The following is a 27762-nucleotide window of genomic DNA, read 5'->3' on the forward strand; positions in this document are numbered from 1 at the left end:
GTTAATACTTAGAAAGACATAGAACTCAGTTCTGTGTGTCAATAAGTAGTAGCCAGTTAATACTTAGAAAGACATAGAACTTAGTACTGTGTGTCAATAAGTAGTAGTCAGTTAATACTTAGACATAGAACTCAGTACTGTGTGTCAATTAGTAGTAGTCAGTTAATACTTAGAAAGACATAGAACTCAGTACTGTGTGTCAATTAGTAGTAGTCAGTTAATACTTAGAAAGACATAGAACTCAGTACTGTGTGTCAATTAGTAGTAGTCAGTTAATACTTAGAAAGACATAGAACTCAGTACTGTGTGTCAATTAGTAGTAGTCAGTTAATACTTAGAAAGACATAGAACTCAGTACTGTGTGTCAATTAGTAGTAGTCAGTTAATACTTAGAAAGACATAGAACTCAGTACTGTGTGTCAATTAGTAGTAGTCAGTTAATACTTAGAAAGACATAGAACTCAGTACTGTGTGTCAATTAGTAGTAGTCAGTTAATACTTAGAAAGACATAGAACTCAGTACTGTGTGTCAATTAGTAGTAGTCAGTTAATACTTAGAAAGACATAGAACTCAGTACTGTGTGTCAATTAGTAGTAGTCAGTTAATACTTAGAAAGACATAGAACTCAGTACTGTGTGTCAATTAGTAGTAGTCAGTTAATACTTAGAAAGACATAGAACTCAGTACTGTGTGTCAATTAGTAGTAGTCAGTTAATACTTAGAAAGACATAGAACTCAGTACTGTGTGTCAATTAGTAGTAGTCAGTTAATACTTAGAAAGACATAGAACTCAGTACTGTGTGTCAATTAGTAGTAGTCAGTTAATACTTAGAAAGACATAGAACTCAGTACTGTGTGTCAATTAGTAGTAGTCAGTTAATACTTAGAAAGACATAGAACTCAGTACTGTGTGTCAATTAGTAGTAGTCAGTTAATACTTAGAAAGACATAGAACTCAGTACTGTGTGTCAATTAGTAGTAGTCAGTTAATACTTAGAAAGACATAGAACTCAGTACTGTGTGTCAATTAGTAGTAGTCAGTTAATACTTAGAAAGACATAGAACTCAGTACTGTGTGTCAATTAGTAGTAGTCAGTTAATACTTAGAAAGACATAGAACTCAGTACTGTGTGTCAATTAGTAGTAGTCAGTTAATACTTAGAAAGACATAGAACTCAGTACTGTGTGTCAATTAGTAGTAGTCAGTTAATACTTAGAAAGACATAGAACTCAGTACTGTGTGTCAATTAGTAGTAGTCAGTTAATACTTAGAAAGACATAGAACTCAGTACTGTGTGTCAATTAGTAGTAGTCAGTTAATACTTAGAAAGACATAGAACTCAGTACTGTGTGTCAATTAGTAGTAGTCAGTTAATACTTAGAAAGACATAGAACTCAGTACTGTGTGTCAATTAGTAGTAGTCAGTTAATACTTAGAAAGACATAGAACTCAGTACTGTGTGTCAATTAGTAGTAGTCAGTTAATACTTAGAAAGACATAGAACTCAGTACTGTGTGTCAATTAGTAGTAGTCAGTTAATACTTAGAAAGACATAGAACTCAGTACTGTGTGTCAATTAGTAGTAGTCAGTTAATACTTAGAAAGACATAGAACTCAGTACTGTGTGTCAATTAGTAGTAGTCAGTTAATACTTAGAAAGACATAGAACTCAGTACTGTGTGTCAATTAGTAGTAGTCAGTTAATACTTAGAAAGACATAGAACTCAGTACTGTGTGTCAATTAGTAGTAGTCAGTTAATACTTAGAAAGACATAGAACTCAGTACTGTGTGTCAATTAGTAGTAGTCAGTTAATACTTAGAAAGACATAGAACTCAGTACTGTGTGTCAATTAGTAGTAGTCAGTTAATACTTAGAAAGACATAGAACTCAGTACTGTGTGTCAATTAGTAGTAGTCAGTTAATACTTAGAAAGACATAGAACTCAGTACTGTGTGTCAATTAGTAGTAGTCAGTTAATACTTAGAAAGACATAGAACTCAGTACTGTGTGTCAATTAGTAGTAGTCAGTTAATACTTAGAAAGACATAGAACTCAGTACTGTGTGTCAATTAGTAGTAGTCAGTTAATACTTAGAAAGACATAGAACTCAGTACTGTGTGTCAATTAGTAGTAGTCAGTTAATACTTAGAAAGACATAGAACTCAGTACTGTGTGTCAATTAGTAGTAGTCAGTTAATACTTAGAAAGACATAGAACTCAGTACTGTGTGTCAATTAGTAGTAGTCAGTTAATACTTAGAAAGACATAGAACTCAGTACTGTGTGTCAATTAGTAGTAGTCAGTTAATACTTAGAAAGACATAGAACTCAGTACTGTGTGTCAATTAGTAGTAGTCAGTTAATACTTAGAAAGACATAGAACTCAGTACTGTGTGTCAATTAGTAGTAGTCAGTTAATACTTAGAAAGACATAGAACTCAGTACTGTGTGTCAATTAGTAGTAGTCAGTTAATACTTAGAAAGACATAGAACTCAGTACTGTGTGTCAATTAGTAGTAGTCAGTTAATACTTAGAAAGACATAGAACTCAGTACTGTGTGTCAATTAGTAGTAGTCAGTTAATACTTAGAAAGACATAGAACTCAGTACTGTGTGTCAATTAGTAGTAGTCAGTTAATACTTAGAAAGACATAGAACTCAGTACTGTGTGTCAATTAGTAGTAGTCAGTTAATACTTAGAAAGACATAGAACTCAGTACTGTGTGTCAATTAGTAGTAGTCAGTTAATACTTAGAAAGACATAGAACTCAGTACTGTGTGTCAATTAGTAGTAGTCAGTTAATACTTAGAAAGACATAGAACTCAGTACTGTGTGTCAATTAGTAGTAGTCAGTTAATACTTAGAAAGACATAGAACTCAGTACTGTGTGTCAATTAGTAGTAGTCAGTTAATACTTAGAAAGACATAGAACTCAGTACTGTGTGTCAATTAGTAGTAGTCAGTTAATACTTAGAAAGACATAGAACTCAGTACTGTGTGTCAATTAGTAGTAGTCAGTTAATACTTAGAAAGACATAGAACTCAGTACTGTGTGTCAATTAGTAGTAGTCAGTTAATACTTAGAAAGACATAGAACTCAGTACTGTGTGTCAATTAGTAGTAGTCAGTTAATACTTAGAAAGACATAGAACTCAGTACTGTGTGTCAATTAGTAGTAGTCAGTTAATACTTAGAAAGACATAGAACTCAGTACTGTGTGTCAATTAGTAGTAGTCAGTTAATACTTAGAAAGACATAGAACTCAGTACTGTGTGTCAATTAGTAGTAGTCAGTTAATACTTAGAAAGACATAGAACTCAGTACTGTGTGTCAATTAGTAGTAGTCAGTTAATACTTAGAAAGACATAGAACTCAGTACTGTGTGTCAATTAGTAGTAGTCAGTTAATACTTAGAAAGACATAGAACTCAGTACTGTGTGTCAATTAGTAGTAGTCAGTTAATACTTAGAAAGACATAGAACTCAGTACTGTGTGTCAATTAGTAGTAGTCAGTTAATACTTAGAAAGACATAGAACTCAGTACTGTGTGTCAATTAGTAGTAGTCAGTTAATACTTAGAAAGACATAGAACTCAGTACTGTGTGTCAATTAGTAGTAGTCAGTTAATACTTAGAAAGACATAGAACTCAGTACTGTGTGTCAATTAGTAGTAGTCAGTTAATACTTAGAAAGACATAGAACTCAGTACTGTGTGTCAATTAGTAGTAGTCAGTTAATACTTAGACATAGAACTCAGTTCTGTGTGTCAATTAGTAGTAGTCAGTTAATACTTAGACATAGAACTCTGTACTGTGTGTCAATTAGTAGTAGCATCAAAAAAGACAAATGCTCATTAGATAAATTTCCTTAAAATTACAATATCATTATTGAATGTTCATTATATATGAGTTTTCTGAAAAATGTTGATCTGGTTAAGATAAACAAGTTAAGGAAGGAAAGTGTCATTCAGTAATTGTTGGTCTGCTAATTATACTGAAATTACTGTTGGCCTCGCAGGGTATGGGCTATTATAATACAGCTGTGCCAGTAGTCATCTGTGTACTGTGTTGGTCTTCTACACAATGGATGATCAGCTGTTATGATACTAACGCAGGCAATCATACATATTGTATACAAAAACACTTTTAGGATTGTACATTTAATGTATCGATGAATAGTGACTGGACTGAGACAATTACAAGTGGGACAATACTACCTTTGTACACTTTATAGCTACTGCAAAGTATATAGTTTTTTCAAACCTGAGGTACCAGAACTTGATGACTTTTAGGGAGAAATTTGTCAGTGGATGGGTGGTATTTTCTGTAAATTGACGCATTTATCTTTACCCTACTTCTCTGAAACTGCTGCATTGATTTTAACGAAATGCATGTGTTTAGAGTACCATGTTGTTTGAGCACCTTTTGATTCTCCCATAATAGGCACCATCTTGTCTTTCTGCGTGTCAACATTCGGTTTATTTGCAGGCTCACAACTTACGTTTTGACCTAACTTTTACGAAGTTTCACACAAGCGTTCATAAAATCTACCTTCAGGGACCACTCAGTAGTCATTGTTCTAAGATTATGTCACAGCTACAGGATCTATACTTGGTCCTGTCCAGTCATCGTTGACAAAACCTTCCAACCAAATAGATCATGTTAGATTTTTGCCTAAAACAAGCCTCAGGAATCATCGAAAATGTTTATAATATTTAAGTAAACATCTGTCCATATTATATGGGGGTGCCTGCTACAGTACCCCAGGGGTTTAGAATATGAAAAAAATAAGTTTGTCATAATTGTTTTTTTTTCATTCTTTCAATTCATAATTCATGAAATTTATAAAACAAAATATTATAAAAATATATAAGCAACCAACTTAATCTCTTAGAACAATATACCACTTTATAAATGGGGAATTCAAAATGAAAATGGGACAAGGAGACCTTCAGCTGCAATGGTCAAAATAATATGTATGTTTGGGGGTCAGCGGGTTAGGGCAATAATGTGACTAATTAATTAATGTAGCCCAAGAGTATCCGCACTCTTAAAGAGGTCAAATATGGTTTGTAGTGTATATATTACAGGTACTAATTGTCATGGTTTATACCTATCGTGTCTGTGTTTGTATGTCCAGCACCCGTAGGTTTGTAGTGTATATATTACAGGTACTAATTGTCATGTTTTATACCTATCGTGTCTGTGTTTGTATGTCCAGCACCCATAGGTTTGTAGTGTATATATTACAGGTACTAATTGTCATGGTTTATACCTATCGTGTCTGTTTTTGTATGTCCAGCACCCCTAGGTTTGTAGTGTATAGATTACAGGTACTAATTGTCATGGCTTATACCTATCGTGTCTGTTTTTGTATGTCCAGCACCCGTAGGATTGTAGTGTATATATTATAGGTACTAATTGTCATGGCTTATACCTATCGTGTCTGTGTTTGTATGTCCAGCACCTGTAGGTTGTTGTTGTGAGCTGCAGGCCTACATTTGACTGGTTCCTGCTTTGGTCCTTAGCCATATATTCCTTTTAGTATGATTGGATTTTAACTGGAGTTGGGCATTGGTGAAGGGTAGCTATAACTATGTCAACTTTGGTGCATGAATGTGTTCAGCGGACATTTAATGCGGTTACATGCACTTTCTCTGTTTTGATTGGATGATTGTTTCCGGACAATAATGTTTCAAAACTGAATGGCTATGCCATCAACTTGACAAGTAGCATATATCACACCAATACTCGTTTGCTTTTTAGTTTTTGAATTTCGATTTGCTTTCAGTTTGTTTGGTGTCAGATTTTTTTACCCATTGTAAATCCAGATTGTCAATTTCCTATTATATGTAATTTATGACAATCGAAAATTTAATAAGCATTTTTTTTTTTTACAAATGAATAAATAGCAATTATATAATTTTGCATACAATTTTTTTTATCTTCGAAATGAAGCTTTAACCCTTTCACCACTGTAGACCAAAATGGACTCATCCAGATAAATGCATTGTAGACTCTACTAAAGTTACATAGGGGTGAAAGGGTTAAGGGATGCCTAAGATTGAAAGAAATCTCAAAAATGTTGTATATATGTAATCATTCAAACTTGACATGACATTAAAATCAAGGCTAATTTTCCTCAGTGAGATGTAGGAAGGACAGGAGCCATACATTTTTTTACAAGTCATTTTCTATGGAATTTTAAAAAAAACATAAAAATGAAAAAAATGTTTTATTTTCCATTGCAGACTCCATTTTATTGGCCATTTTGCAAGCAGAAAACTGCAGACAGTTTGGAATATGGTGAGAAACCTATTGTTTTCTAAATCTTACCTCTTATAAGTATTTTTATCAACAATTTCAAAGTGTTTCTGTTGTTGTATTTGGTATACCTTTTATTGGAGAAATTTGTTTTACAAGCATTTTGTATTTCACACTGATACTGAAAAAAGAGATCCATCCCAATATGGAAAATATAGAAACAGAAAAGTTTAAAAAAACACCCACATGTTGGCATTGGCTCTATCTTCCTGTTTATATACACCTTTAACTCAGTCACCCCTGAAATTTCAAAATGAACTATTCCAACCTTTGAATTGGAAGGGTTTAAATGTGTCTTCAGGGGTGAATGAGTTAAATGACAATAACTTCAGGTAGATTAAAATAAAGGTCACAATAAATATGTTGAATTACAGAAAATATATACAAATCACAATGTGGGTTTTCTCTGGGTACTCCGGTTTCCGCCCACATTCAGCCCCCCCCCATCAATCGGGCTAACAAGAGTGATGCATATAGCTTGTTTCATAATTGTTGTAAAATAAATAAAATTTATATACGATTTTCAATGTACCACTTAAATTACTGCAATTTGTTTACAAATGTCAATTTGACATTTAAATTATAGCAAAATATGTACAAATCTCACTTATATTTAATTCCATTGACATATATATTATAAGTCTCCATGTAACCTATATACCTTACAGCAATCTACTTACAAAAGAGGAGTATGCGCAACAAGAACAAACACGAACTGGAGCCACATGAAAAGGTGAGCTTTTGTCCTGTACCAAATATGCTATACGAAGTAGTAACGTGTGAAGGGTGAAAGTAATACTGCACTGAAATGGATTATACTAGGGAATGGCAAAAACTTGACTGGGCTAAAGTTCCCCGTTATACAGTATAATTCCTTTCACTAAGTTAGTGGATGTAAGTATAGCAGTACTGGAATCAGGCACTGATATCTACCTTTTTGATCAGTTTCTATGTGACTGCATGCCATTTCTCAATAAATTTATTGTATAGAACAGTTTACGGTTTGATATTTTATGTTATGCTTTTATCAGGAAGGTTTAATTATAAATACCTATTCAACATTTTAAAATTTTGCGATGCAGTTTCTTTCCAAATGAAAATGTTTCAGTTTATCAAGTTTTCTGTCACTGTTATGTACCGTCGCTATAGTATTCCCTGTCTTGAAATCCTGGTGAGCAGGACGTTGTTTTCCCCTTCCTGGTAGTGGTATAGAAAAAAGAACTTTTGACCTATCATATTTGAGTATTTGATTTGAAAACATGGAATAATTGACTATATTTTTGTATTACAGGAGGCATATGAGAAGTTGTTGAAATTTTTCTGTGATAGGAAAGATTTCATTAAATCTCAAGCAGAAGAACAAGTCAAGTGAGTATTATGTAATTCGTTGTATCATCACACTCTCCGTACACCCATCACAGTTTTAACGTGACCCACATAAAGTAATTGCGTATCGGCCTATTTCATAAGCACGTTTTGTACATTAACTTAAAGGAATACAGTTGTTTTATATTTAGCGACTATTTAGGGAATAGTTTTCTAATTTGGATCAGCTGATGAGGTGACAATTCCTGTTGAACCGATAGATAACAAAGCCACATATGGTACTCTTCCTAGCCTGTTATTACCTCATAACCTGACCAAAATAGAAATTATTTTAACGTGTCATAAGTTCAATAAGAAAATGCCTGCCTGAAATTTACATAAACTTTTGTTAACTCCGCCCACATCTGCTGTTGATGATGTCAAACAATTTTGTCACCTTCGAGGAAAATTTGCATACAGAACCCCTTGCCCACATGCATCGATGTTGACTTCATGTAAACTTGTTAAATGATATTGTAAGGTTATGAGATAATTACTTCAATTGACCAGAACAAGGGTTATTGAGTGAATGTCAGTGTAGACAGCGAATATCATATTTTAACAATTCAAAACTAGCCCCCCCAAAAAAAAAGGTTTTTGCAGTTTTGTTAATGATATTCATTATTGTGTGTTGTTATTGAGTTCGTTTTTATCGACAGGGTTCAATTAAGTTACTGCAAAATCAGTTATTTTCATGGGACCCAAATTTCGTGGTTTCTTGATAAAACACCATTTTGTGGGTACATGAATTCATGGATTACGAGTACCCACTCCAATGGAGAAGAGCTTTAACTGATCATTCACCCCTGAAGACACATTTGAACTCTTCCAATTCAAAAGATGGAATAGTTCATTATGAAATAATGGCAGGCACCAACCCTGTTCCCAGGACATTTACTTTGTAGTTGGTAAAATTTATAAAAGATGTAAAAATACCTTGAGACTTTCATCATTTTAATTATGTTATTTCCATTTCATTCTATTAGTATTCTGAAATGAAATATTATTTACAACTATGTACCTGGATAGTAAAAACCTGTCAATTAAAAAGAGAGAATTTCAATGGCAGAAAGAGCCCAGATTTAAATATCACAGTGGTAAAATGTTGGCCAATGGCAGTCTTATAATCTCTGACTGAAAAGGGATCATATCAATTGTATCGAAGGGTGTGGATTAAAAGTATATTGGATTAGAATTAAGGGGCCATTAGGAACTTTTGTCTCACAGAGAAATTTTGTCTTTGACAGGGAACTGAAGAAGAAACAGCGTCAAGACAAGATGTTAGGGGACCAACAGGAAAGAGCATTCTGGAGGATACACCGGCCTCCGGTAAATAAAGTATTTGTTTTCTACTCTTTACTATGAAATACATAATTTCCATACGTATCACAGTATGAATGCCTTTTGAAATGACCAGGTAATTGACACCAGCTGACAAATTCACACATTTAAACAACACCAAACCCTTTGTCAAACAAAATGTCGACATTATAGAGAAGTTTGGCAATACATAAAAGGAATTGTAAAAAAAAAGGGGGGAAAAAGGAAATTTGTTAGGGTTTAGTAAGGCAGGAAATGAAATAACCAACATTATCATATCAAGTCGTTTTTTGCTTTTCATTTTTGGGGAGGAGGGGCTGGGTCAGTCAGGAAGCGCAGTAGATAATGCCCTTGCCTATCACCAATACAGTTAGGGTTTGAATCCCCAGTCGGACATGCAAAGGTTTTTTCACTTGCCTGACCACATAGGTTTTTTATAGGTACTTCAGCTTCTTCCTAAATTAAGACCCCCTGTGCGCTTCCCTCAGGGCCAACAAGAATTAACTGAAAAAAATTGCTTTATAATTATTTTTAAAAAGGAAAGTTGAAATATATATTCATATAGTTTCACACTATACTATGCCAAACTTACATTCTATTTCTGCAATTTTAAATTTTCAGAACTAAAATAAAATACAGTTATAGTTAGTGACTGTACAAATATGAGATATACTGGTGAAGATATAGGACTCCTACAGATAAAGTGCTACACTTTACACAGCTGCTGGCTGTAGGACAGATGTGCCTACACTGTCCGGGTCCCAGTGACTGTTACAGTAGTCATCCTCTGTGTGACTGTTACAGTAGTCATCCTCTGTGTGACTGTCACTGTAGTCATCCTCTGTGTGGCTGTCACAGTATTCATCCTCTGTGTGACTTTCACAGTAGTCATCCTCTGGGTGACTGTTACAGTAGTCATCCACTGTGTGACTGTCACAGTAGTTATCCTCTGTGTGACTGTAACAGTAGTCATCCTCTGGGTGACTGTCACAGTAGTCCTCCTCTGTGTGACTTTCACAGTAGTCATCCTCTGGGTGACTGTTACAGTAGTCATCCTCTGAGTGACTGTTACAGTAGTCATCCTCTGTGTGACTGTCACAGTGACCGCTTTGTTATATCAAAATCTGCTGTCCAAAATCAATGAAATCGGATATATTTTGTAAATAAATATTTGATAGAGGACCTCAGATACTATCTGACTTCTACTTTAGAGGTCACAATGGGTATTTTTTTAATGGCAGGTCATAACTGATTTTTATGAATGGAAAATTCTTCTAAGCTAGTTAATGTTCTGAATATTTATCATTATTGTTTTTCTTGTTTCTTTGTTGTTTTTTCTCTCATTCTCTGGTAATTGGCATTCCCCCTGCCCTGGATTCCAATAGAAGGAATTTTCAGTATAAAACATTGTGGTTCTATTATACTTAATGTTGTAGTAAACCAGAATTAGGAAATCTGATTCTTGTTTTGAATTTACTTATTGCATTGAATTTTATATCTTGACCGCTATATTGATAAAAAGTTTCAAAATACTACTGCTGTTTGGTATCAAACTACTATTCAGCAGCTATTTAGTATCTAACTATACCATTTAGCTGCTATTTAGTAACAAACTACTATTCAGCAGCTATTTAGTATCAAACTATACCTTTTAGCTGCTATTTAATAACAAACTACTATTCAGCAGCCATTTAGTATCAAACTATACCTTTTAGCAGCTATTTAATAACAAACTACTATTCAGCAGCTATTAAGTATCAAACTAATACCTTTTAGCTGCTATTTAGTAACAAACTGCTATTCAGCAGCTATTTAGTATCTGACTGTACTATTTAGCTGCTATTTAGTAACATACTACTATTCAGCAGCTATTTAGTATCAAACTATACCTTTTAGCTGCTATTTAATAACAAACTACTATTCAGCAGCCATTTAGTATCAAACTATACCTTTTAGCAGCTATTTAATAACAAACTACTATTCAGCAGCTATTAAGTATCAAACTAATACCTTTTAGCTGCTATTTAGTAACAAACTGCTATTCAGCAGCTATTTAGTATCTGACTGTACTATTTAGCTGCTATTTAGTAACATACTACTATTCAGCAGCTATTTAGTATCAAACTATACCTTTTAGCTGCTATTTAATAACAAACTACTATTCAGCAGCCATTTAGTATCAAACTATACCTTTTAGCAGCTATTTAATAACAAACTACTATTCAGCAGCTATTAAGTATCAAACTAATACCTTTTAGCTGCTATTTAGTAACAAACTGCTATTCAGCAGCTATTTAGTATCTGACTGTACTATTTAGCTGCTATTTAGTAACAAACTACTATTCAGCAGCTATTTAGTATCAAACTATACCTTTTAGCTGCTATTTAATAACAAACTACTATTCAGCAGCCATTTAGTATCAAACTATACCTTTTAGCAGCTATTTAATAACAAACTACTATTCAGCAGCTATTAAGTATCAAACTAATACCTTTTAGCTGCTACAATTAATGTATTTAGTAACAAACTACTATTCAGCAGCTATTTAGTATCAAACTATACCTTTTAGCTGCTATTTAGTAACAAACCACTATTCAGCAGCCATTTAGTATCTGACTGTACTATTTAGCTGCTATTTAGTAACATACTACTATTCAGCAGCTAATTAGTATCATTCTAATACCTTTTAGCTGCTATTTAGTAACAAACTACTATTCAGCAGCTATTTAGTATCAAACTATACCTTTTAACAGCTATTTAGTATATAACTGTACTATTTAGCTGCTATTTAGTAACACACTACTATTCAGCAGCCATTTAGTATCTAACTGTATTATTTAGCTGCTATTTAGTAACAAACTACTATTCAGCAGCTATTTAGTAACAAACTACTATTCAGCAGCCATTTAGTATCTGACTGTACTATTTAGCTGCTATTTAGTAACATGCTACTATTCAGCAGCTAATTAGTATCATTCTAATACCTTTTAGCTGCTATTAAGTAACAAGCTACTATTCAGCAGCTATTTAATAACAAACTACTATTCAGCAGCCATTTAGTATCAAACTATACCTTTTAGCTGCTATTTAGTAACACACTACTATTCAGCAGCCATTTAGTATCAAACTATACCTTTTAGCTGCTATTTAGTAACATACTACTATTCAGCAGCTAATTAGTATCATTCTAATACCTTTTAGCTGCTACAATTAATGTATTTAGTAACAAACTACTATTCAGCAGCTATTTAGTATCTAACTGTACTATTTAGCTATTTAGTAGCACATTACTGGCCGCTGGTCAGTGGTTTTTCTCCGGGAACTCCAGCTTTCCTCCACTACCAAAACCTGGCACTTCTTTAAATGACCATGGCTGTTGATAGGACGTAAAACACACAAACCAAACCAAACAAACCAAAAGCACATTACTATTAACTTGCTATTTTGTATCTTACTCTATTATTTAGTATCAAACTGTACTAATTAGTTGCTTTTTGGTATCAAACTTTGCTATTTAATATCAAAGTGTAACATATAGCTGCTATTTAGTATTAAAGTATACTCTTTAGCTGCTATTTAGTTTTAAAGTATACTCTTTAGCTGCTTTTTAGTATTAAAGTATACTCTTTAGCTGCTATTTAGTTTTAAAGTATACTCTTTAGCTGCTTTTTAGTATTAAAGTATTCTCTTTAGCTGCTATTAAGTATTAAAGTATACTCTTTAGCTGCTATTTAAGGTCAAACTGTACTATTTAGCTGCTGTGTTACTTTTTCTTTATTATCTCAGATAATATTATATCTCATCTATATAACAGCCTGTCTGTCTGGATTAATAGATCACATGATACGGAAAGGAAATATTGTATACCCACATGTTTTAATTGGGCTTTGCCTTTGTGAGAAACGATTAACATGTATTTACATGTAAGCAATAAATGTACCGGTATAATACACACATAAGCAGATAAATACTACTTTGTCTCAAGATATCAGATAGTATACCCTACATGCCAGAACTCACGGCGTGAGGCAACATCTCAAGGATTTTCACCTCTGATAAAGTCTCACGGCGTAGGACATGAATTTATGGAAAGTCCTCAAGCCCTCACGTTTTTTAATGATCGATCGGTGAACCATTTTCCTGTTGTTGTTTACTCGAAGTCTTACGAGATTCAACAATGTTTTCAGCGATAAATCACGAGAGCTCTCCAGTAGCGGTCATGTTATTGGTCATGTAATCGAAGAGCTCTTCTGATAACTTCCGGAACATTTAGCTGGTTGAAATGGCCGGGTTGAAATTGTGAGTTGATTTCGGTGTCTTTTACAATAAGTAATCCATCTGAACAATTAAAATAAATTCTTATGAAAGATTTAATGTAACCCTTTCTTATTGTTGCTATACATTTCCGTGATACTACAGAATGTCTAACATTCAACCACTACCGACGGTGTCGGCTTCAGCATCAAAATTTCCCGTGAAGTTGATACAACACACTGTCAGTAGAATTATCACGAAACATGTTTTCTGTCATGTTTGTAAGGTTAAGTTCATTGGTAGAAACTTTGATAAATACTATGTCCGGCTAAGTGTTTCTTTACAAATATAATTTCACTACGAAAGTAAAAAGAACGACTGGTAAATATATAAGGGCGTGTCATGAAGAAGATGGAAAAAGTCTTTGTTCTGAATGCTGAAATATGTAATTTAAAAGTTCAAATACTGAACACAGTTTTCTTCACTTTCACAGCTGATTATTTCTGTCCTCTTGTTAAATGCATGTTTCAAGATTCTGTTACATTATCAAGAAGTTCAATTGTAAATGAACATAGACAACTATTATCCTTATTTTTACAAACCCATCCAATACATATAGTTCAAACTTTAAACTGAACATCAGTAGTACTGTGGCTGCTGTGAAAAGTGGCCTGTCCAACTAAATTTCGAAATTTAAAGTAAAATCTGCTTCTTCAGTATATCTCAACTATGTGATATTTTGTTTTGTTAACTTTGTGCTATTAAATGTATATAATCATATTGAATATATACAAAAAAAACCTGCCAAAGTCAAAACAAAGTTCCTTACTTAAAGATTTTGTGCCTTATATCATTGATTTAGTTGAGTAAGATAGTCTTTTTGCCGTGAAAAAATGCCCTGAATAAAACCTCCCTTATTTTCACCTCAATTCCCTTAAAAAGACTGTAAAACTCACAGATTGGTCTCCAAGAATTCTGGCATGTATGGTATACACTGGCATATGAATATTACATTGTCCATAAGTGTCTTACAGTAGCTGGGTATAAAAGGGGAATGTCACTTCGTCCCTTAGTATCCCGACGGTACCAAATTGTCTTTTGAGATTTGTCTGGCCGTTTTGGCAAGAGTCCGAGTAGAGATGGCCTGTTTAAATATTTATCAGTACCAATTTACCGAGGGTTTTATACCGTGTGCTACTCAAGCATTTGTGTTTTATTTAGACGCTGCGTTCCTTTTTGGCTTACACCTAGTGTGGGTATTGATTTGTTGTAATTGCTAGTCTTTTGAGAAATGAACACCGTTCATCTTCTTGGTGATCTCTGTGTAGAACAGTGGTACATGTTCCACCAATGATAAATATATAAACTCCAACACCCCTAAAACTTGTTCCTGACCAGACAGATATATTTCTATAAATCCTAGTTTTGCTGTGGGAGTTTGACAGGAGTATTTGATCTGGTCAAGTACTACATGTTTGTACAATGTGAGAGGTTCATCCATTATGTTGTGTATATCTGTCTCGGCTCATACTGCTGAATCAGAGTCTGTTCCACATTGTCGATTACTCTAATTGTGTGGAAGATTTGTGGGTCACACAGACACTTGGTCCAACCAAAATTTCCTAACCAAGAATCACTGTGATGGAGCTTAAAACTGCCATGTTTTCCTAACCTGGGGCCACAAATATAGACAGCCCTGATACACTGACCCTGGGCCACACATAGACAGCCTGGATACCCTAACACTGGGCCACACATATAGACAGCCCTGATACACTGACCCTGGGCCATACATAGACAGCCCTGATACCCTGACCTTGGGCCACACATAGACAGCTCTGATACCCTGACCCTGGGCCACACACATAGACAGCCTGGATACCCTGACCCTGTGCCACACATAGACAGCCTGGATACCCTTACCCTGGGCCATACAGACACTTGGTCCAACCAAAATGTCCTAACCAAGAATCACTGTGATGAAGCTTAAAACTGCCATGTTTTCCTAACCTGGGGCCACAAATATAGACAGCCCTGATACACTGACCCTGGGCCACACATAGACAGCCTGGCCCAGGGTCAGGGTATCAGGGCTGTCTATGTGTGGCCCATGGTTAGGGTATCAGGGCTGTCTATGTGTGGCCCAGGGTCAGGGTATCAGGGCTGTCTATGTGTGGCCCAGGGTCAGGGTATCAGGGCTGTCTATGTGTGGCCCAGTGTTAGGGTATCCAGGCTGTCTATGTGTGGCCCAGGGTCAGGGTATCCAGGCTGTCTATGTGTGTGGCCCAGGGTCAGGGTATCATAGTTGTCTATGTGTGGCCCGAGGTTAGGGTATCTGGGCTTTCTATATCTGGCCCAGGGTTAGTGTATCACGCCTCATTTGGTTTCCAGTATAAAGCTCAGTCATCACTCAGGGCCCAGTGTAATTCCCAAGCCTTATTTTGGTCCCAGTGTAAGTTTCAGTCCTCTTTTTGGTTCCAGCATAAACCTCAAGACTCACTCTGGTCTCCGTGTAAACCTTCAGTCCTCACTTTAGTCGAAGTGGAAACCTCAAGCCTCAATTTGGTACCACTGTAAACATTAAGCCTCATTTTGGTCCCTCTATGAATGTCAAGCCTCAATGCAGTCTCATTGAAACATGAGGTTTAAAAAGGGCACCACATGAGGCTTAAGGTTGACACTTGCACTCTTGGGTGTAAATCCAAACCCTCACTTTAGAGCCGGGATGCAATGATCTCATAACGATGAACATGTACTGTACCACTTACCAATAGTACAATGTTCCAAACCTAATTTGTAGTCAGACATTTATATGGAGTAACGGAGATGATGGGAAATGATGGTTGACCTCTACTTGTCAGTACTACACGTATGATGATATAGACTGGTTGAGTACGTCGCACCTCTTCATCAGCACTTTCAAATGTACAGGGAGGCTCACACTAGAAATATAGGAAAATATCAGATAAATACAGGGAAATATCGGACAGAATGAATTGACTACAAATTGATTTGGTAAATGAGATAAAATAAATGATAGGTATGGTCTACTGGTTTTAATGAATCAATGGTTACAAGGACCGGGCATCAATAAAATCGTCTGTCAGATGTATGAAAAGCGGTCCTGCTGAAATTCTTAATAAAAATATAGGGGAGGGTGGAACAAATGTTGTTCATTAGTCCCCCACCGGTTCCTTTTAGTCCTTATTTGTGCAGGTTTTGTTTTGGAACCAATCAGGAAAACAAGTTGTCCACCAGGCAGCCATCTTGGATTTTAAGAGTTCCCAAGATGGCTATTTCTCAAGAAGTTAATTATGTACAATCCTCACTTTGAAAGGACACTCTCAATCCAAGCATTATAGAAACTTTGACCAAAAGTTACCACAAGATACATTTACAATTGACAATACTATCAATCTAACAGATAAGAGAAAAGAAAAGAAATTAAGGGAAAAGATCAAATTGACATAGAACTAATAAAGATCTCATGATTATGGGTACCAGGATCGCTCTTGGATCTCTTGTTGTTGTGTTTAAGAAGACACTAATTCATCTAAAATTGAAATATTTATATTGTCCTTGTGTTTAAGGAAGTGATTATCTTAAACAATGTTGATGGTAGCATTAGATTAAATAATTCTAAATCGTATATGCAGGATGTATATGTATAAGTGTATGATTCTGAAGAGATATTATCTACGAGGGCTTGACTATTTTTTTTCATTCTGTTAAGTGGATTCCACTTTACAATAACATCAACGAAATATTATAAAATAATTGACATAACCAGATAGATGGTATAATAAGGCTTGGGTGACACTGCATCGTTTAGTGTATAAGGCCAAAACCAAAATATGTGTTTCCTGTTTCTGTTTGAGAAAAAAAATTATGGTCGGTAGCTTGGCCATTTTATTTTTATTTATTTTTTTAAATATTTTTACTATTCTTATGTAGAGCAGGAATTCTGACTTTAACAATGCTTATTACTAAATGCCAATAATAACTTTGGGTAGGCACAAACATCCAGGGTCGGTAGGGAAACCAGAAACATACACATTTTGTTTTTTGGTCTAAGGTGATCCACTATCACTGATTAGGGGTTTGGATTCTGTTACAGAAATCCCAGGTGAATTGTCTGGAGGAGGGACCTAAGAGAAATATACACCCCAATCAGATGGTGGCTCGGAAAAAGAAGAATAAGGACTGGTACAGACAGGAGGTGAGAGATATAGCAATTATCATCAGTGTTTTTTTTATTTGAACCATACATCAAATCCTATCAATATTTACAATATGGACAATACAAAAATGTACATTCTACATAATGAAAAAGGCATTTGAATTTCTAAACTTAAATAAATATGAATTGTATTATGTATAGTGGGAAACGTTCGCCCAGTCAAATATTCACCCTTCACTTGTTAAATCCATATTCATCATGTGTATCGTTTACCTTTTACATGTAATAACTACATGTGGTATATTGTGTACTAATATTTGCTGATAAATTGTGGAATTGAGGCCCTGTATGGTCCTCTTTTGGAATGAGCTCTATGAAATTAAGGCACTGTATGGTTCTCTTTTGGAATGAGCTCTGGGAAATTGAGGCCCTGTATGGTCCTCTTTTAGAATGTGCTCTGTGAAATTGAGGCCCTGTATGGTCATCTTTTGGAATGAGCTCTGTAAAATTGAGGCCCTGTATGGTCCTCTTTTAGAATGTGCTCTGTGAAATTGAGGCCCTGTATGGTCATATTTTGGAATGAGCTCTGTGAAATTGAGGCCCTGTATGGCCATCTTTTAGAATAAGCTCTGTGAAATTGAGGCCCTGTATGGTCATATTTTGGAATGAGCTCTGTGAAATTGAGGCCCTGTATTGTCATCTTTTAGAATAAGCTCTGTGAAATTGAGGCCCTGTATGGTCATCTTTTAGAATAAGCTCTGTGAAATTGAGGCCCTGTATGGTCATCTTTTAGAATAAGCTCTTTGAAATTGAGGCACTGTATGGTCATCTTTTGGAATGAGCTCTGTAAAATTGAGGCCCTGTATGGTCCTCTTTTAGAATAAGCTCTGTGCAATTGAGGCCCTGTATGGTCCTCTTTTAGAATAAGCTCTGTGCAATTGAGGCCCTGTATGGTCCTCTTTTAGAATAAGCTCTGTGCAATTGAGGCCCTGTATGGTCCTCTTTTAGAATAAGCTCTGTGCAATTGAGGCCCTGTATGGTCCTCTTTTAGAATAAGCTCTGTGAAATTGAGGCCCTGTATGGCCATCTTTTAGAATAAGCTCTGTGAAATTGAGGCCCTGTATGGTCCTTTTTTAGAATGAGCTCTGTGAAATTGAGGCCCTGTATGGTTCTCTTTTGGAATGAGCTCTATGAAATTAAGGCACTGTATGGTCCTCTTTTGGAATGAGCTCTATGAAATTAAGGCACTGTATGGTCCTCTTTTGGAATGAGCTCTATGAAATTAAGGCACTGTATGGTCCTCTTTTGGAATGAGCTCTATGAAATTAAGGCACTGTATGGTTCTCTTTTAGAATGTGCTCTGTGAAATTGAGGCCCTGTATGGTCATATTTTGGAATGAGCTCTGTGAAATTGAGGCCCTGTATGGTCATCTTTTAGAATAAGCTCTGTGAAATTGAGTCCCTGTATGGTCATCTTTTGGAATGAGCTCTGTAAAATTGAGGCCCTGTATGGTCCTCTTTTAGAATGAGCTCTGTGAAATTGAGGCCCTGTATGGTTCTCTTTTGGAATGAGCTCTGTGAAATTATGGCCCTGTATGGTTCTCTTTTGGAATGAGCTCTGTGAAATTGAGGCTTTGTATGGTTCTCTTTTGGAATGAGCTCTGTGAAATTGAGGCCCTGTATGGTCCTCTTTCAGAATGAGCTCTGTGAAGTTGAGGCCCTGTATGGTTCTATTTTGGAATGAGCGCTGTGAAATTAAGGCCCTGTATGATTCTCTTTTGGAATGATCTCTGTGAAATTATGGCCCTGTATGGTGCTGTTTTGGAATGAGCTCTGGGAAATTGAGGCCCTGGATGGTTCTCTTTTGGAATGAGCTCTGTGAAATTATGGCCCTGTATGGTCATCTTTTGGAATGAGCTCTGTGAAATTATGGCCCTGTATGGTCCTCTTTTAGAATAAGCTCTGTGAAATTGAGGCCCTGTATGGTTCTCTTTTGGAATGAGCTCTGTGAAATTGAGGCCCTGTATGGTCCTCTTTTGGAATGAGCTCTGTGAAATTGAGGCCCTGTATGGTCCTCTTTTGGAATGAGCTCTGTGAAATTGAGACCCTGTATGGTTCTATGATGTGATTTATTTACCAATTCCTGTTATAAATACCATATTTGTTCATTAGGGCTATTTATAGTTTATTTCCTTCAAAATGGTATATTTCAACCAAATAGTGATCAACAGACAATATTCACACATTTCATTATGAAAATGTGGGTTTATATCTCTCTTTGTAATGCCATATCTTCCAGACCAGTAGTCAAATGAATTTGACATTTCATATTTGCGTACTTCGTTTATTCCAGATTATGAATATAAATACTAATTCTAAATCTGCAATGAGGCCAGAAAATGCCCCTTAATGCCCCTTGTCCTTTATTCAAATGGATTATTTTGACCTATTTCCAAGGTTACGGACCTGTTAACGTTATGTTCACACCTTCAAATATGTTCTTTATAGTCAAGTTTATTGATATAAATCTCCTTTATTTACTTTGAAGAAGACAGGAGTCAGATGTGTTGAACAATATATACAACTTCCTCTAAAGAAAAATGAGGCCTATACAGTCGTTGTATTTGCTCATAAGCTTGGTAGGATGGAAGGCTATGAGCTTTGTTCAAGCAAACAAATTTGATCCACTTTCAATGTCATTTCATTCAAATGCCACTTAAAACGTGCGGTCTTCATGATTAACAAATTATACAAAACGTTCTCTGTTCATTATTATTTCCATTTAAATCCAGGAAAGTCGTGTAAACTTTGTTATTTTTGTAGATTGCATTCCTTAAAAAGTCTATGGACAGGCCAAGGATGAAATTTTCCAAAGCATTTGAATGGTATGTATTTTTTTTTTTTTCAAATTTTGTAACAAATGTACTTTACAACTAATCATTGTGAACAAACTGAGAACTATAGGCGTTAAATGCAGGAAGTGCAGTAGTGATCGTTTTTGGGACTGTCTTGAAGAATAAATTAAGTAAATTATCGCCCGCATAAGGCTTTATATTTGATTAGAAACATCTCAGGTTTTTCTTATTTGATTTCAGCACTGTCACTTGTGTCTGATTACAATGAATCGTTGAATTAATTTATTTGATGAGATAGAAAAGAAATTATTTGGTAAAATAAAGTGGCCCTTATTTCAGAGGAGCGACCCCTATGACACAGTCTGACCTCTCATTGGTTGCTCTTAGCATGAGGTTACCTCCCCTTTGTCGATTTTATTGGGTAATGAATATGTTTTATTCGTTGGATTAATGTGATTTTATTTTTGACAGTTACTGCACGCGGTGGACCCAGTATCATGAGTATGACCCATTTATTGAGCCGAGTGCAGCCCAGCCTAGCAACCCTTGGATCACAGACGACCCCACTTTGTGGGAACTCAATAAACCCTTGTAAGATACCTGTATAGTAAGCTTGTTACATGTGAATAGCGATGAAATGAAATAAGAGTAAATTGTATTATTTGTTTACTTACCGCATTTGCTGTAATTAGCGCACAGGGTGCCTAAAAGGCCTGCCATTATCACCAGACTAAGATATCTAAAGTGTCATTTATTGACTGTATGGGCCTGGTCAGGACTGAGGAGGGGGAAAGGGTCTATATCATTTCAATTCATCTTGGAAAAGGTTGAGGGGCACTTCTAGGGGGAGGGGAGGGTAGCTAATTACAGCAAATATGGTAATCCAAATGCTAGTTTCTGTGTTGTTTGTCATTCGTGTAGGGTTCCGAGTCCCACGGAATTGCGGGTAAAGAAGTGGAGTTTCAGCTTCTATGAACTTGTCTCGGATCTGACCGGATTATCAGAGTTTGAGAAGTATTTAGAAAAGGAATACAGTCAGGAAAATATACGCTTCTGGAATGAAGTAGAACAACTCAAGGATTGCCCGTATAAACAACTCAGGAACCGTATGGATCAGATCTATAAGTATGGAACTGGTGAATTGTTTTTAGAAGAAAAATTGTGATAACCATGAATAATTTTATGATATTTTAAATATAATTCAAACATGTATGGAAATAGAGTAAAATTTCATAATTTTTACTTTTTATGAAGTTTATTCAAAGCATTCCATTGAAATGTTATTCTAAAGAATTTGCAATATTGTGCAAAAAATATTAACATAATATGATGTTTTGTTTCAGAGAGTTCCTAGAGAAGGGAGCTAACTGTGAAGTTAACGTTGATTCTAAGACCATGGAACAAGTACATAAAAATTTAGAGGAAAAGTTTGGTCCTCGAAGGTTAGAGAATTGATCTATCTTCAGCTAGTTCTTCATGCATTGTTCTATTCATTGATTAGTTTTGTAGACTTTATAATTTATAAGGTTTGCTGATTACTGTAAAAACAGTAACAATTTTTATAAAAAAAAGATTGCATATTCTATATAGTCAGAAAGTGTAAATGATAATATTGCCATTGGGTTTCTTTTGTCAATAATGAATAAATTACAAATAGATAGAGATAAAACATCTTGAATTATAAGAAGTTATACAGTAGATTTATTCAAAACATCGAAAAAGACAAATGAAATGATGACCTATCTGTGTTGTAGTCGTTACGCGTTTGACCCGGCCCAGGAACATATCTATAACCTAATGAAGAAGGACAGTTATGCACGTTACTTACGATCTGACCACTACAAACAGCTGCTGACGCAGGCGAAACAACACCCCTTTACCAAGAAGAAGTGAGTACTACACTGTTTATCTATCAAGTCATTACCAACAGCCGGAGGGTTTTCAGATTAAAAGATCAGAAACGACGTTAAATGCTTTTCTGTAACTTAAAAAAGTGAAAAAAACAGCTGTATATCGGTGTTATTCCCCCAGCATATTTTCAATTTAGCTGCCTCAAAATGATTTTTTGTTTTTTGTAATAATGGAACGCATTGAGAAATCCTCACTCCTAGATATGTCACTTACCTTATATTAGCTCATAATTTAACCTCGGTTCAGTTAATAAATGACCTGGATCGGGTTTAAGGTGTGACCTTATTTGTTGTCCTCAATATTTAGCTTACCCGTTACCCCAATACTCCAGTCATTTTAAATAGGTCACCGACATACACATTGTTTGTTATCCCTAATACTGTGTCCTTGATCTGTTCATTACTGTGACCTTGGTTCAGTCAATACTGGTGACCTTGGCCTGGTAGGATAGGACTGGACACTGGTAGTGGTCAAAGGGAGGGTAAGACTGGACACACATAGTGGTCAAAGGGATGATCAGACTTGACACCAGTATAGTGGTCAAAGGGAGGATAGGACAAAACACAAGTAGTTGTCAAAGAGAGGGTAAGACTGGACACTATCAGTGGTCAAATGGAGGGTAAGACTGGACACAAGTAGTGGTCAAAAGGGAGGGTAAGACTTAACACTAGTAGTGGTCAAAGGGAGGATAGGACAAGACACAAGTAGTTGTCAAAGGGAGGGTAAGACTGGACACTATTAGTGGTCAAATGGATTGAGGGTTAGACTGGACACTATTAGTGGTCAAAGGGAGGATAGGACAAGACACAAGTAGTGGTCAAAGGGAGGGTAAGACTTGACACTAGTAGAGGTCAAAGGGAGGATAGAACTGGACACTAGTAGTGGTCAAAGGGAGGACAGGACTGGACACTAGTAGAGGTCAAAGGAAGGACAGGACTGGACAATAGTAGAGGTCAAAGGGAGGGTAAGACTGGACACTATTAGCGGTCAAAGGGAGGGTAAGACTGGACACAAGTAGTGGTCAAAGGGAGGGTAAGACTGGACACTATTAGTGGTCAAAGGGAGGATAGGACTGGGCACTAGTAGTGGTCAAAGGGAGGGTAAGACTTGACACTAGTAGAGGTCAAAGGGAGGATAGAACTGGACACTAGTAGTGGTCAAAGGGAGGACAGGACTGGACACTAGTAGAGGTCAAAGTGAGGATAAGACTGGACACTAGTAGTGGTCAAAGGGAGGGTACCGGTAATCTTAGTTGACTGGCCAGGGTTGAGTCAGCAGGTTGAGTTCTATGTGTAATCACACAGTGATGGTAACAGTAGCTGGTTGGATTAAAATCATTTAGATACCTTAGGCAATTCATCAAAATCTATATAAAAAGGAGTCGGTAAATTCTTATAAACATGATACCTATTTGCAGTGCTGCTTTCATGACTACAATAAAGTAAGGACTACATAAAGCTTACATACATGCATACATACTGTAATCATGGCTTTATAAACGCATCTTGTCTGCAAAACATTTCTATACGGGTGCATCCATATCCATATTAGGTGACGGTCCAATCACTGATATACAATTAAATTTTTATCTACAGCTTGTAAGGTGATATGCATGCTGTCATATTCAAAGATGGTGACGGTTCCCAGCAGCATGAAATTGCCTGCAGTTGCTTTAGCAGTACTATGTTATACATTTATTATATATAACTTTCGTAGAATTTAGAATATTCACAGTATACTAGTAGTATGGTGCATTGAGTTTATGACTTAAGGAGGTATGCTACCTTATTGTAATGCATTTGTTTTTCATAAGAGTTCCTAGTTGATTTACTTTATGAAGAGCAATTTCGGTTCGATTCATCCATTGATGATACTCTGATAATTCTCATAATTAGATAATTATGATATGAAAAAAAAGTTTCCAAGGGAGATAACTCAAACACATCACAAACACACTGTTATTTTGAAGGTTAGAATTTTAAAATACAAAGCACCTTTATCATATTGAAGTAAATTGATATATGTAAATAAAATGTATAGGTTTTATCTAGAGACAGTTTACCTGAAAAAACCTTAGTATACACGTTGATTGTTTAAATATAATACAGTATCGGGAGTTATTCTCACGTAAATAAAAAGATGTTATGCACCCACACTGCTAAATTAACGTTTATTTTGAGGTATGTTAGTACAATGTACCCATTGAAAGTTACTGCTTGCATGAAACGCTTAGTAGTAAATGTCCATGTATCTGTTTATATGTACACCATATTTAGTCCACATCAGTTTCCAAAAGAACATCCCGAACAATATTTAGTTTTGCTGGAACAAGATTTGTCATTATGCAGTTCTCTTTATTACTATCCAGAACATTGCTTTCCTCATTCCTGTCCGAAACCCGAATTTTCCATTTCAGCATCTAGAAAGTGAGATTATCTCTTTAAGTATCTATAAAGTGTGTTTTGCGTATTAGTGTATAATTTCGAAGTTTTCCATATCAATGTCCAGAAAGTAAGATTTCAGCATAGATGAATCATTATATTGGCAAGTATATTTTTTTTCCGTTAGTGCCCAAAATGTTCGTTAGTTACAAGTGTCTAGAAAGTTGGGTTTCTGTATTACCAACAGCTGCCAGAAAGCCACTTTTCATTATTAAGCGTCCGGAACTTAAGTTTTCAGTATTGGATCTATAATGTAAATTTTCCATGTTTGCATCAATTAAGAAAGTCTGTCTCTAGCTTAACTTTAACCTTACTCATGTACAAATGTTTAATGCGTTTTGTTGACAATATTTACAGTGGGGATTATGCAACTTTGAAAAGGATGTAAGCATTTTGGCAGCACACTTTGAGTGTGTGTCTTCACCTGTGTGTATATGTGACTTCTCATGGCTACAAAGTCTGTCCTGTGTAGCCACCTCTTGGTGGACGTTTGTCATACATTTAAAATATTTCCGTATTTTAGTTGGCTACGATGATCATAATTTCCATATTTTTTTCTCCTTAATGTCTATTGTGTGTATTTTTGCGTCATTCGGACTTGTTCCAATTTTTTTGTTACCTGATTGAAATGTTGCGTGATCTGAACTTTCTCCTGTTAGAGATTTTTGTGTCACCTCAGCAGTAATTTATTCTACAGACATGTGTGTTTTAAGATTTTGTATGACTCACCGATTTATTTTTGAATTTTTACTACATTTATCGTTGAGTTAAGTGACAATTCTTTTGTCTTGTGTGGCACAGTGATGCATTTTCATTTGATATGTTTTAGAAACACAACTGTATGACTGAAATTTGATTTTTTGTTTCCTGTGCTATTATTTTCATCATGTTTATTCATACGTTTTAACTGATACTCTGATAGATATTAAATTTCTATAAATCTTTACATTTAGATATAAGAAAAAGTGACATTGATACCTAAAAAGGAACATATTAGAATATTATTTCTTTAAATAAACGTGCATTTTAAAACTTAAATACAAGATGTTTCCAGCAAACAAGCTCATAATGTCAGACCAAAATGACCTGTGGCCTTGAATTTTATGAGAAATATTCATATCAGGTGATCATGTTTTATTTGAATTCTAGTCATTTCGGTACCAGGTTGTTTCGGTACTTCAGAGTTGGATGTTTTGGTACTTTTTGTAAAGACGAAAAATGCTGAAGAATCTGAAAAACAAAACCAGCAACACACAAAAAGAAAAGGGCATGCAAAGATGAAAAGTTAGTCAAAGTGTCGAAAATCATATGAAATATTGTAACAGCTTTTGGAAGTCAAAAGTGTCTTAAACATGACTTAAACATCTGAGTACCGAAACAATTGTATACCGCTTTATTTTCAGGTATATATCCACCTGTTCATAGTTCAGATGAATAACATCAGGGGGATATCGTGACTGTTTCACCTGTTATTTGGGTGATCACTCTCCTGATATGAACACTGTAAAAGAGAAAATTCTCATGCGTGGAAATGTTCGGGTTGTGACTCAATCAATTGATTGCAGAGTGGATATTATTGCATTGCCAGTGATTCTGAAACTTGCATATTCTATGAATATGTTTTATGAATGAATATTTGCATGTTGATATATTGGCACTAATTTACACAACACGAAAAATGTGAGCTTTTCCATGCTGCGAAAATTTCCACTTTAACAGTAATGACTTGCGTGTTAATAATATGGTAATCAGGGGTCAACATGATAGGTCGTTGTGGTCTGACTATATGTATTTATAAATCCTGTCAGTTTGAGATTCTTCCACCGTTCTGGTATTGCCTATAGTCACATCATGGGAATGATGTCCTAATATGTGAAGGATAAATCACATACAAATATTTACGAGAGAAAAAGGTCAGATAAAAATTCATTCCAACAGGAAAGTAAATTTGGATCTTTTAACTGCTGCTCATCACTGCGGTCGCTTTATGTTAAATGTTTGTGTAGATCTGTAATGATTTAGATGATGTCAGAGTAACTGGTTACAGTAATCAAGGTCAAAGTCCTCGGTGACGTCAGAATAACTGGTTACAGTAATCAAGGTCAAAGTCGCAGGTGACTTGTATGTAGAGACTATTATACTAAGCAAACGAGGTCCAACATCCGTATCCAAACTTTCCAAATGTTCTGGTGGTCTCCAGCGGATGGATTCCTAAGGGAATACACGAGTTCCAGCAGAAGAGTAATGAAAATTCAGGTAGAAATGTCTAGGCAACATCCGACAGAATGTTAGTCGGCAATATTTAATATGGTTAACATGTACAGGTTCTGAAGACGGCATACCTAGTGTGCCGAAACATGTTAACTGTAATAAATGTTACTGGTTAACCTTCCGTCGGATATTGTCTGACCATTTCTACCTTAATCGTAGAGGCTAATTATAGCTATTGGTGAGACCTTTGACCTTTTGGTGTTGTACAGTCACAGAGCAAAGTCAGTAGACAGTTAACGAGACATCGCACTTGATATTCACTGTATAGACACCTGTAGTTTATGACACTACATAATTTATTGGTAGTTTTCTGCTTTTATAGAAACACTATAATACCGGTGAAATTTCCTTCAATTTTCCAAAGTTCCTGACCTTTTTCTTTGTGAAGATGTCATGACATTTCAAAGAATCGCAATTATCACATTTCATGTTTGATACTAGCATTATGACTTGAAAATATAGCCAAGATTTGGCAGTGAATATATTCCAGTAAGCCCCAGAAAGCTATCACGAATTCAAACGTGACTGTTTATTTAATACCAATGGTAGTCACTTTTCTAAGAAAGGGATAACAATATTATTGTTCATTTAGTTTTGGGTCTTGAAATAACAATTGTGTTAATGCATATATGTATATATATTTATGAGAATAAGTTGATTTTTAGGTCACCTGAGACAAAGTCTCAAGTGACCTATTGCGATCGCCTTTTGTCCGTCGTCGTCCGTCGTCCGTCGTGCGTCCGTAAACAATTTACATTTTCGACTTCTTCTCCAAAACCCCTGAACCAATTTCAATGAAATTTTGCAGGGACCTTCCATGGACAAAGGTCAACAAAA

At 35.5% G+C, this 27762-nt stretch overlaps 1 protein-coding gene across 3 annotated transcripts in view; it reads left to right on the plus strand.

The window, feature by feature from the left end:
* The window catches only part of LOC110451215 (regulator of G-protein signaling 11-like), a 67495-nt gene that overhangs the window by 29752 nt on the left and 9981 nt on the right, over window positions 1–27762 (plus strand). For 2 of the 3 annotated variants that reach the window (XM_021499115.1, XM_021499117.1), the window contains exons 4-14: window positions 6255–6309; window positions 6996–7060; window positions 7619–7695; window positions 8940–9021; window positions 17385–17486; window positions 20271–20332; window positions 20774–20893; window positions 21224–21427; window positions 21646–21744; window positions 22057–22191; window positions 23631–23654. In XM_021499115.1, coding sequence (XP_021354790.1) covers window positions 6255–6309; window positions 6996–7060; window positions 7619–7695; window positions 8940–9021; window positions 17385–17486; window positions 20271–20332; window positions 20774–20893; window positions 21224–21427; window positions 21646–21744; window positions 22057–22191; window positions 23631–23654 — 1025 coding nt within the window. The remainder of the gene's footprint in view (window positions 1–6254; window positions 6310–6995; window positions 7061–7618; window positions 7696–8939; window positions 9022–17384; window positions 17487–20270; window positions 20333–20773; window positions 20894–21223; window positions 21428–21645; window positions 21745–22056; window positions 22192–23630; window positions 23655–27762) is intronic. The other variant, XM_021499116.1, reaches the window with a different exon arrangement.

This window comes from Mizuhopecten yessoensis, unplaced genomic scaffold (genome assembly GCF_002113885.1).
Source record: "Mizuhopecten yessoensis strain PY_sf001 unplaced genomic scaffold, ASM211388v2 scaffold5877, whole genome shotgun sequence".
Classification (NCBI taxonomy): domain Eukaryota; kingdom Metazoa; phylum Mollusca; class Bivalvia; order Pectinida; family Pectinidae; genus Mizuhopecten; species Mizuhopecten yessoensis.